Source organism: Tripterygium wilfordii, chromosome 2, assembly GCF_013401445.1.
Source record: "Tripterygium wilfordii isolate XIE 37 chromosome 2, ASM1340144v1, whole genome shotgun sequence".
NCBI lineage: Eukaryota > Viridiplantae > Streptophyta > Magnoliopsida > Celastrales > Celastraceae > Tripterygium > Tripterygium wilfordii.
Window position 1 is genome coordinate 6041111 of NC_052233.1, and position 12354 is coordinate 6053464.

Here is a 12354-nt window from a genome sequence, read left to right on the forward strand (position 1 = left end):
AATGACATATTAACCTTAAACTAAAAATTTAAAATAAATAACTTTTATATATTTAATTAGAGACTACTAAGTTTACATCATAATTTTCTAGAGGAAAAAAACAACAAGAAGAAGATGTCATTTTTCTGGAAGAAAAACAACACGGCCCTGTCATTTTTCTTTCAGAAAAACAACATGGTCCTATCATTTCACGGTCCTTTCATTTTCTAGAAGAAAAACATCACTATCCTACCAATTTTTGGAGAGAAAATCGGATTTGGTTTGTTAATTTTCGTTTCAACAGTTTTAACACAAAATTAGCACATGGAGAACAATTATACACACTCACTAATGCATGTAACAATTACTTTACCGATCTTGTTCGATTTGAGAGATTTTCAGAAGTGATAAGCATATTAGAGAGATTTACAAATCAAGGGTCTTTCCTCTACTCAATCTCCGATTGTTTGACCTTGATATTGGGCGTCTTCTTGGTCGAAATTGCAAGTTGACGCTTCTTGATCGGAAATGAACTTCGAATCGAGTGTGGAGAATCGATGGCAGCAATCGTTTGAGCAGTGGTTAAATAGATAAAAGAGTGTGCAGATGAATTTGGGATTAAAGAGACAATATGTGTAAACTTAACAATAGAATTTCTAATATTTTACACATCAAGGGTAAATTGGTCTTTTCACTATAATTTTGTGTGCAGACTTATAATTTTTTTGGTGTAAACTTATCATGTTCAAAAAGTAATGTAAAAATAATGTTTTTGTGGTGTGTAAATGAAATTTCCCTTAGGCACATTGTGTTTCTTTACATTTTATTCAAATATTTAGTTTAATGTTATCTGTCTAGCCAAAGTCAAATAAATAATCTAGGGCTTTGTTACCCATTTTAAAAAAGAGTATCGAACAATTCCTTTGTCAATTATTGAGGGGAATACAGATAATATAGTCTTTTGTCAATTATTTTCATTCTTATTCCTAACACAATTTCTTCACAAACCAAACGTCAAAATTCTTGCAATTTTCATTCATGTTCTCATTCTCATTCTCACTCTAGTTCTCGTTTCCGTTCCCGTTTCTATTCTCATTCTCATTCTCATTCTCACGATTAACCCAACATAGCATTAGTTTTTTAACACCATTTTTGTTTTCTGCTAGTAGGGGGCCAGTACCATAACGACCCAAACAATACTATTGGGCCCAATTACTGTTTTATACGTGGTGCACTTGCTGGGCTCATGATTGCTTGAAACTAAGCAAACGTGAAATTTGGAATGCAAGTTAAATACTGGGATCACTGCATGTTTTTTTTTTTCCTTCATAATGAACATCCTAACCCCACCCCCACGAAAACTGCTCCTAAAAGGGGCCAACCTTTGTCAAACTGGCTCCCCTTTTGTGGCTGTCGGATTTTTTTCAGTCTTGCTTTCTCATAAGACGGAAAGGGCAATGAGAGACATGGCTTGCCCTTTCAAGTCAAGAGTTAGAGACTTAATTAGTTGACTTATACATCCCATGCACCCAGTTATTCAGATTTCAGGACAAAAAGAACAAAAGTATGATTTGAATTGTAACAAAAGATGAAGAGCTGTACGTCACCACCGCTTGTTTTATCCTGTTACAAAAATGTTAGAGATCCTAATAAATGAGATCCCAGTCATCCCAATAATCAATCTTGATCATTGATTGATGTAAGTGTAGGGGTCCACAAAACTTGATGCACATCAATCAATGAACATAATTGATGACTGGGATCACTTCTGATCCTGTTATGCTAGTTATTTGGTCAATAAATCATGATTGTTAATGAATTTATGTGTGCCTTTCCTCCCTCCTTCAGCCTTTATAGGGCAATACAACATGTTAAAAACAGGTAAGGGAGGTAAAATTTTGTCTGATTTGGATGATCGAATTTGTCAGATTTAGATTAAATCAAGTTTGAACATAAGTTATATATCTGAGATCTGAGTCGAAGTACAAAATTTTTTTTCGGTTTAAAACCAAGTCAGGGTCCAAACACATAAATTTTGTCCAAATTTAAACCAATCCGGGTTTAATCAATTAATTACACAAAAATCTGTCTAGTTAATTTGAAGGCTACCCTTTGGCCTTCGCATGTTACTCCAATCTTGGCAGAACAACGACATCTAGGTATTATATATATATATATATATATGCGTGGAGCAATAGGCATTTACAATACTTCCCAGACATCCAAAACCTGTTTCCATACCAGCTAACGACTGCTAAGATTCATGCATATTAGAACTTCATGCAGAAGCGTGTGCGTCTGTGTAAGCGGACTCTAGAATTAGTCACCAGAAAGAAAGTAAGGCCAGTATTAATTAAGGTCAAAAAATTATTACGGCTTCATATAAATGAGAACGAAGAGAGAAATATAAGTTAATCAGGGCAGAGAGAGAACTTTTCATTGATTATTCATGTCAACATATCACATGCAGCTTCTTGATCAAGAATTTAGGAGAAGCTTTCAAAAACCCTAGTCTATACTCCCATCTCTCAAATGCCCTGGTTTCAGGCTTGACCACGAAAACTTGGCTCAAAGCTTCTGTTTCTCCACCGACTAATTAAGGATTTAAATCCACCCCCCTCGCTCTCTCTCGCTCTCTCTGCAAGAACAAAGCCATACACTAATTAACCTAAGAGAGTTGAAAGAGTCGCCATTAGTTCATTAACAAAGACAAAAGTTACCATGGAGACTCTCTCTTAAGAGGGTCTTGGATTACACTGCTAGAGCTGCCAAAGCTGAGGTACTGATGATGAGGAAGGCTATCGAAGTTATTACTGGGTAATAGGAGTGGTGATTTATGATCATCAACTGAGTCTGTCAGGTTAAAAGGTAAGACAGGATCCTGCTGCTGCATCTGAATGCGAAGTATCTCTGCTTGAGCCACTGCCAGCTGCATTTGCAACTGTGAAACTTGATTCAGAAGGTATGATATGGCACCAACACAGCCATAAACTGGGTCTCTCACTCTTGAATTTGCTTCATAAACCAGACTACTTACAGCATCAGCTCTCTGATGGACTGGCAGCTCCTGTATGTAGATATACAACTAAATCTCAATATATGAAAAGAACCAAATAGATGTGAAAACTAATCAAGACAGAGATAAATCTATAACCTAGCTAACACACCTGCAACATCTTGCTCACATTGCTAGCACCAAAGACCTTATGAACAATGGCAAACTTGTTAGGGTCATCAGAAGGAAAATAAGGGGCAAAGATGCAGTCCTTAGCGCAGCGGCGCCTCAACAATTTGCAGGATGCACATGGTGATGAACCTCCCATTTCGCACCAACCCAGCAAAGACAAGAAATGTTTCTCTATATACCAATATGATCCTTCCTAACTGTACTGTTGAGAGTATGAGCTCTAAGAGGTGTATAACAGTTAAGAAGGTACTAATCATGCTATAACGTGGAGAATGGATCCACATGTTTCATTTTTAAAATAAGAAGATTAAGCAGTACTGTGAAATAATTTGGGGTGAGAGGGTCTTGGGATTCTTGGGTGTGGAAAACAAACAACTATTGGGTTCTTACGTTTATATCCTCTTCTGGATATAAGATCTGCAATGCTGAATAGGGCAAATAGGTCATAGCAAGGATCATATTGAACAGTGTAGGGTGGTGAGGGTTGGTTGACCACCGCCTAGGCGCGTGGTGGGTTGGCAAATAACATTATAATACTTTTCCACGCTCTTGTTTGACTATTATTATCAATCTGATGTGTTATGTTTCCACGTAAAGTGTGGGTTAAGAATCATTTTCAAATGATTAAAAAGACTAACAGACAGTGCTTAAACAATCAATCGTAGAGACAAATAATAGTATAAGAGGGGCTAGGGTTCGCAAATGTGATGGGAACATTCACATAGGAACACATATCAGACAAATAAACCATCATAAACAAAATGAAAACACTAAACTTCCTTAAACTTTCCATCCATAAGTGCACATACACTTGCCACATAGATATTTAGTTAGTTAAAAAATTGCATTATATCCACGTAGGTATTGGAGTTGGTACAGCAGCATAGGGTAGTGTCTCACCTTTTGTGCATAAAGAGGAGGTTCTCTATTCTTTGTATTTTTCATCCCAAAATTCATCCAAACATTTTCTCTCCCATCATCATTGTTCTCTGTACAAGCTCTCTCATTATTATTCTCTCTCTTACTTTTGAGATTTTTTTTCTCTCTCATTCATGAGAGCCATGACAATGTCTAAATCAATGGTAATGTAATTCGAAATTATAAATGTGTAATTCAAAATTGAAATAATATAATTATTCCCTGTTGTTTTGTAATCATCCAGATTGTCTGAGATATAATTAAGACATTATAATGTGTAATTATAAATTTTTTCAATGTAATTGGACTGCAAACAATGTAATTACATATATATTGCCAAGGTCATCAACACAGAAGACATATTGGATTCACATGGATATTTGTATGTTTTGAACTGTCTTTTTGATGATTCAATAGATTGTTATATAATTTTGAAAAGATAATTTTTATTTATGATGTTAAAGTAATATATTGTGAATTATGTAATTAAACCATAATAATGTAATTACAAATTATAAATGTGTAATTACGTTGGAATAATACAATTATTCACTGTTGTTTTGTAGTTAAAAATTATCAATGTAATTACGCATTGAAATAGTGTAATTAAAAAATATCAATGTAGAATTATGCATTGGAATAATGTAATTATTTACTTCGAATATAATTTTGAACGTCCAGGGAAAGATAACACAAACACCAAAGATAAACAAACCCATAACATGGAAGACCCCAAACACCAAAGTTACAACATGGAGGACCCCAAACAAACAAACTCACAACATGGAAGACCCCATATAGCGAGCGTAGTAGCTGAAGCAACCCTCTTCCCTTGCTTTAAAAGGTTTCACCTTTATAAATCTTCAAGACCACCACCAACCTCCACTAGTGCGTATCCATGGCTTTCTCATCACCATCTAACGGTAGTGTCGTTAGAGCAATATATTATGAACTGTGCAAGTATACCACAATAATGTAAGTAGAAATTATCAATGTGTAATTATGAATTGGAATATTGTGAACTGTGTAATATATGGTGAACTGTGTACGTAAACCACAATAATGTAATTACGCATTAGAATGATGCAATTATTCACTGTTGTTTTGTAATTAAAAATTATCAATGTAATTATGCATTAGAATAATGTAATTAAAAAATATTAATCTGTAATTATGCATTGGAATAATCTAATGTATTCACTTCGAATAGAGTTTTGAATGCCCAGAGAAACAAGAGAGCACCCTAACCAGCTCTAAGGCAAAAATAATACAAACACCAAAGATAAAGAAACACACAACATGAAAGATCCCAAAGATAAACAAACTAATTACACATCAGTATCTTAGAAAGTGTAACAATTCTAATTACACATCAGTTTATCAGAAAGTGTAACAATATCAAACTAAGAACTAAATTCCAACAAATCGCAAACCTCACATCAAATACCACTTTTACTTACAAAATCGTCACATATCATCCATGGGTTGAAACGGGTCGAATTGCCTCCGGAAATGGAATATTGGTTGATTGTTGCCTCCCATACAGCCTTCCGTCCAATGAAATGGGTATTAACTTCTCTCATTTTCTCTGGGCTTCTCGAATCTTTGACTTGTTTGAGAGACTCTCTTCATTTTATCTGAAAGGAAGAGAGAGTGAGAGGGAGAAAGTGAGAGAAAGAGCAAGTGCTGGAAAGTGAGAGAAATAGAGAGTTGCACACATTTTTCAGTCTAGGTTTTAATTTTTTGAAATTGAAAAAATTGCCATGTCAAGTCCCATGTGACATGACACCTAGGCATATGTACATTTAGGGATGTTTGTGTATGTATGACTAGTGTAAGCGTAAACAAAATAATGAATCACGATGTCTTTGATGATTAACAAGGGAGAGGCGAGCACAGCACAAGTGCTTTGATCTTCGAGACAACTGTGGCAAAGCTCCTCATTAATGCCTCAACGTGGTAGCCTAAGGGTACGTTTTGGTAAAGTGATTAGATTGATTTTCAATACTAACGAAAAAATTGTGGAAAAAAAACCTGAACTTAAATGTGTAATATGCTGTAAGGGGTGTTTGGTGAACTAAAAACTGATGCCAAGGAAAAAGTGTTAAATTAAAGTACTATAATATTAGATTTTATGATTTTTAAATCGAACTTCAAAGTTCATATATAGAGCTAAATTGCTCTCCGATCGATTTTGTTAAGATAAAATTATTATGTAATTCATTCTCTGTTATAAATTTTAAAAATTGAGAGATGAGAAGTTTAACCTAATTCAATCTATTTGAATTACCAAAATGATATATGTCCATAATTTTTCCATCCATAAACTTATATAATCTAGGTGACAAACCACATAGACATACCAAATAGATTTTAAATTTTTTTTTATTAAAGAAGCTATGACAAGTACGTTTCTCTCTCCTCTAATAATTTTCATCTATCTTTCTTCTCTCTCCATCATTTCATCTCTTTCTTCCTATTGACAAATATGTATTTCACGAGAAAGTTGTGAAAGAGATTTTGGACTGATATATTTTTATCAATTTTCTTGTTCAAAATCTATTGTCTTTCTTCTTCTATAGTTCTCTCTAGATATATACCAATGGCAAAAGAAAATGAAGCCCTTTAAGTTGATCTGTACAAATCTATTTTTCATGATTTTCTGGGTTAATCAAAATCAAAAAAAAAAATTTAGTTGTGCCAACAAAAGAGATGAGTAATTCTGTCTTTTTTTAGGTGGTGAGAAAGGTGAGCTCCGTAGGGATTGTGAGCAAATGCGATCCTATACGACTAGCTTTGAGACTTACCATATCTAAATCTTCTGAGTGAACTCGTGAAGACATTTTATATCTTCTACGCATGGACAACGTAATTAATTATTTGACAGTGTAATAAGAACCAGCCAAGTTTAACAAGCCACTGTTATATGTTTACTAAGCACCTGTCAAATTTAAATAGGTCTAATTTGTTATTCACATTACATTAATAATTAGTTATGAAGCAACAAGAAATTCAGGTCACAAGTTGTTCATCAAATGAGTTACAGAACTTAATTACATTGTCCTACACCCTAATTACATTGCGCATGGACAGTGTAATTAATTGTATTGATAGTGTAATAAGAACCAACCAAGTTTAACAAGCCATTGTATAAGTTTAATAATACGTTTAATTAGCACTTGCCAAATTTAAATAGGTCTAACTTGTAATTTACATTACATTAAAGCAACAAGAAATTCAGGTCACAAGTTGTTCATCAAATGAGTTACAGAACCTAATTACATTATCCCACACCCTAATTACATTGCGCAATGACAGTGTATTTAACTCTGTGTATACCCATGACCTCAACTTACACCAATCCCCTAAACCACAGAAGAAACAAGCCCAAAACCCATAGTATACCCACAATATAGCCATTGAAAACCCCCAGATTAACTCCAACAAGCCACAAACCCATATTATCAGAAACAAATCCCTAACCCACATCAATAACGATAATAACTCAAAACCCACAAATCATGAAATTGGAGAGAAGCTTGTTAGGCGATGACCTTTGTTTGAGAACTTGCAACTAGGATCCAAATCATGAAATTGAACAGAAGCTTATTTGGCAACTTTGTGGGATTTTGATGGTAGATCTGGTGGCTGATGACGATTTAGGGCGTTTGGGGTTTGATTCAGGTGGTGCAGTGGTTCTTTTGGAAGTGACAGAGTGATTTTGTTGCTGGACGATAAGTTAAGCCGTGGGTGGGGAGTTGCGTGGAGAGGGAGAGAGAGGGGAGAGAGGGGAGATAGAGGAGAGAGAGAGAGGAGGAGACAGATGAGAGAGAATGAAATTTGGAAGGCTTGGCGTATATTTTTTTCTCTAAAATTTGAATTTTAAAATTTGTGTTTCTTTGAATTTTTGAAATTGCCATGATGGAAAGTCTACTTGGAATGCCACATGTTTATGTAAATTTATGGATGTGTAATGCTTCCATTTGAATTATCCATTTTCAACTCAAGACCCGCAATATTTTAATCTTTAAAAGGATTACTTTTTAGTATTTGAGATTAGGTTTCATCTTATAAATCATAATATTTGACTTTCACCAAACGATGTTAGATTTTTAATCTGAACATTATCCAACACTTGTGGGCTCAGTTACGTAAGGCCTTACGAGTGAACTATATAGGTTAAGGTCTTTCTGTGTGGGTGGTCTATCGAGTCTATGCTACGATACTCTGTTACAGTCTGAAGAAATTGAGAGATGAAGGTTCGTCCAATCCAATCCATTTAAAATATTGTCCACTCTGAATCCAAAGCTCGCATAACTTTGTCCTTTAAAACAACCATCAAATGTTTGAGGTTGGAGTTGATCTTAAATGCCCATACTTTGGCTTTCAGCAAGTGAGGTATGACTTTTATCCTCAACATCTTCTTTCAAAATATATGAATTGAAAAAACAGGTCGTTAATCTCCTTTCAGTCACCTGATGCGCAATTATTATATCAACCTTTTTCAAAGAGACATCCCATTAGCATGTGGAAATAATAATATAAAAAGTTTTGTTTTCCTTTTCAAATAACAAAATATGAGCACGTTTATCTTCTACATGAACAACCCGTGTTATCATGAATTGTCAAACAAAGACCATTGTTTCAAACATACACAACGAGGTGCACATGCATGCACATCACAATCAGTGACTATACAAACCAAGGGTGACTGCATTGTCTCCATTCCCTACCGTTCGTGTTTCATAATAATTTTATTCAATTGGAGATTTCGAAAACACCAAAATTGCTGGGTATCCTATATGTAAATGTTTCATTTCCAAAATCCGATTGTTTTATAGTAACATATCATGCATGAGTATAGTGGCGGATCCAGGATTTGATGTTAGGGACTACCAAAAATTGAAGATTGAAATTTTTTTAAGGCTATTTATAATATTACACCTATTTAATTAATAACACAAGTTATTGAGATAGACATTTAGGCTCACCGAGAGTTGAAAGTCTTGAGACGAACTTAGGAAGCAACATGGACATGATTACATACTTGCACAGTTGCACTAGCGAAGGAGAGTAGGAGACGAAGCGGAATTCATCAATCAGGCAAGTAAAGGTTGCCCTCGCAAAAAAGACAGTAAAGACTTAGACGACGACTTAGCCAATTAGGGTTTTAGGTGCTACAATTAGTCCTTACATGCTTGGGGCCTTAGATATATAAGTATGAGCTTGTATATAACTGTATATAAGTGTATATTTATATTTTTTTTACCAAAAATTTAGGAGGACTACAGCCTAGTGTAGTCCCCTTGATTCCGCCCTTGCATGGCTATGTCTTGACAAAATGACCATATGCATCTATTCATATATTGAGTTCCAAAGCTCATCCCCTCTATAAAGTAATCGTGATAATAAATTCATAATGTAATGATAATGGGTCCCTCTAAGATTTAGGGCACTACAGAAGCATGATTAATTAGACTCAACAAAGTTCACTATCTTACTCAGGGCTGGTTCTAGACATTTTGGTGCTCAAAGAGGTACGGTATAGTGGTGGCCTATTGCCAAAAAAAAATCTTGGGACTTTTGAAGGCCGGTACACTAGATTATACTTAATTGTAAAAAAGTGCAATCACTAAAACATCCTTTTAAAAAAGTACACTAGGGATCATCTTTTACCAAAATAACCTCAATTTTGATTTTCTCTCTCCACGAATTGTGATACAATAGTGATACTTTTAAATAGAAGATCCAATTTAGTGTTCAATTTATATTTTTGGCTCATAAAATGATGATATAAATGTTAGAATGTAAATTTGATAGCATTACATATCTTTCTGGTTCAATTATGTCATTTTAGTGGATTTTTTATGTTCGTGATACTATAGTAATACATCTCTGCAGCTGTAAATGTTTTTCCAAAACGAGTAAGAGATGTACAAACCAAGAAAAGAAAACCAAGAAAGGAAAAGTAATTAGGAAGAAGAAGTATGCATATTGGTTCAATTGTATCATTTTAATAAATTTTTTGTGTTCGTGATACTATAGTGATACATCTCTGCACTTGTAAATGTTTTTTCAAAACGAACAAGAGAGGTAACCAAGAAAAGAAAATCAAGAAAGGAAAAGTAGTTAGGAAGATGAAGTATGCATACGAGTTTCATCATTTTAGTGGTTTTTGGTGTTGGTGATACTATGGTGATACTATAGTGATACATCTCTGCAAAAAACGAACCAGAGTCCAGATCTGCAAAAAAACAAAGCACAACCCAGATTGAACAACGAAGCATAGTCCAGATCTGTCAAAAACAAAGCAGAGCAACTCGACGCAGTCCAGATTGAGCAACGACGAAGAAGGAGATGAAGAGAGGAGAAACTCGGCCAAAAACGGAGAAGAAGACAACGAAGAACCAGATCGAGAACCAGAAGAAGAAGAAGAAGAAGAAGAAGAAGAAGAAGGAGAGAAAGAAGGAGATAACTTTTAGTAGAGAAGAAGGAGAGAAAGAGAGGACACACTAGAGTTGGATAGTTGGAGGGAGAAGAAGAAGAAGAAGAAGAAGAAGAAAGAGGAAGGTATTGTAGGTATAAACTAAAAAATATCTTAAGTCAGATGACCAAATTACCCTTAAATTGCACTTTTTTACAATTTTAAAAATGTCCATGACCTTTTTACAATTAAGTTGTCTAAAGTGTTCTTACTGCCAATTGTCCGAAAAATCTTAAAGCGAGACGGTTTCTCACACAATTTTATATCAAAAGAGGCCTATTTTTAGGTTGGACTAAGAGCGAGAAGAGAGAAAAGGCAAGGGAAGTGGTTGAGCTTATTTTCATGTTGGGTTGATTTTGGATAGCTGAAACAATGTTGGATGTGAAAAAAAATTCAACGCCTTTATGGCCCTGGCTCCACAAGCATTAACTTTGACTACTTTACCCCAGGACCAACCCTAATCTCACCTAAAAAGTAGCTCATTAATATATTTTAACTGCTACATTATATTTTATAGAAAGTCAAAATTACCCTCAACAAATACTTCCCTTCTTCTGTCCATTGTATTTTGCAAAATCTTATCATTCAGTTGATCATTTAAGAATGTTCTTTTAATTTGAATTTCCTATATATTAGATTTTCTTAGTAAATTATTATTATACGGTGGTAGTTCCTATTATGATTGAGTTGTAATAGAGTACTAGAACACATGGATGCTATAAATAAAAAATAAAGGGTTACTAATAAAAAAAACAAAGAGATAGGATTAGAAAACCGGTACCAAACCAAAAATAAATAAGTTTTTTGTTGAGGGTATTTTCAGTTTAAAATAAAATAACCGTCAAAATTTATTAATGAGTTACTTTTTAAGGGATAGTGACATTAGTTGAGTCTAATTAATTATCCTTATTTAGTGGCGCACCCATAATCATTACTCATAATAATAATAATGCTTACCACAATGCACTAAGTAATTAATGAGACTCGACATAAAGCCAGGACCTAAGAATTGTTAAGACGAAACCCATTTCGAGAGAGATTGAAACTAAAAGTTTACGAGTTGTAGAACCATGAGACCAAGTCCCGGGATTGGGGGCTTTAATTCCGGACTTCAATTCCACTCCAATTCTTTTTCAAAATTATGTTAAACCATTAATTAAAATGTGTGATTAAATATTTTGGTTTTCATAATATTATAATATAGTAGATTTTGAGAAAAAAATTCTAAAAACTAAATTCTAAACCTTAAACCCAAAATCCTAAACTGTAAACCTTAAACATTAAAAATTAAGTCCTAAATCCTAAACTCTAAACCCTAGACACTAATTTTTAATTCTAAACTTTAATAAGTCATTTTTTTAAAAAAAATTAATGATTTAACATAATTTTTGAGGTAGAATTGGAGTTTGAAAACCCTCCCATCCCAAGTCCCAGCCACGCATTTATCGACTCCACATGCTCCCAAGCTTCTAATATTCTATTCCGAGAAAAACAGCCCTTTCCTCAGTTGTACATTTGTTTATATAGCATTTTTATATGAATTTTTGTCTCATAAACGAAGATTATGTTCCCTCTAAAGACTGGGTTTTCGACTAATTTAATTTAATATGGGGCCACCTGTTGATTCTTATTTATTGCATTACCTCAGAAACCGTGTATTTTCCAATTATTTACCAAGTTTCAAACCCCTAAGCTCTAGGAAGAAGAAAAGCTAAGATGCTCTACATAAATTCTTTCTTTTACCGCAATAGAGGAAAAAGACAGACATCTTCTTCAACCTCTTGAA

The 12354-nt window shown here is 34.2% G+C and overlaps 1 protein-coding gene across 1 annotated transcript; it reads right to left on the reverse strand.

Annotated features, from left to right (window-relative positions):
* Positions 1–2426: 2426 nt before the first annotated feature.
* Positions 2427–3389, reverse strand: LOC119980650 (LOB domain-containing protein 12-like). The gene is made up of 3 exons (XM_038823443.1): positions 3147–3389; positions 2700–3046; positions 2427–2617 (listed from the first exon to the last, which is right to left on the reverse strand). Coding segments are annotated over exons 1-3 (504 nt in total). The 5' UTR covers positions 3303–3389; the 3' UTR covers positions 2427–2616.
* Positions 3390–12354: the final 8965 nt, after the last annotated feature.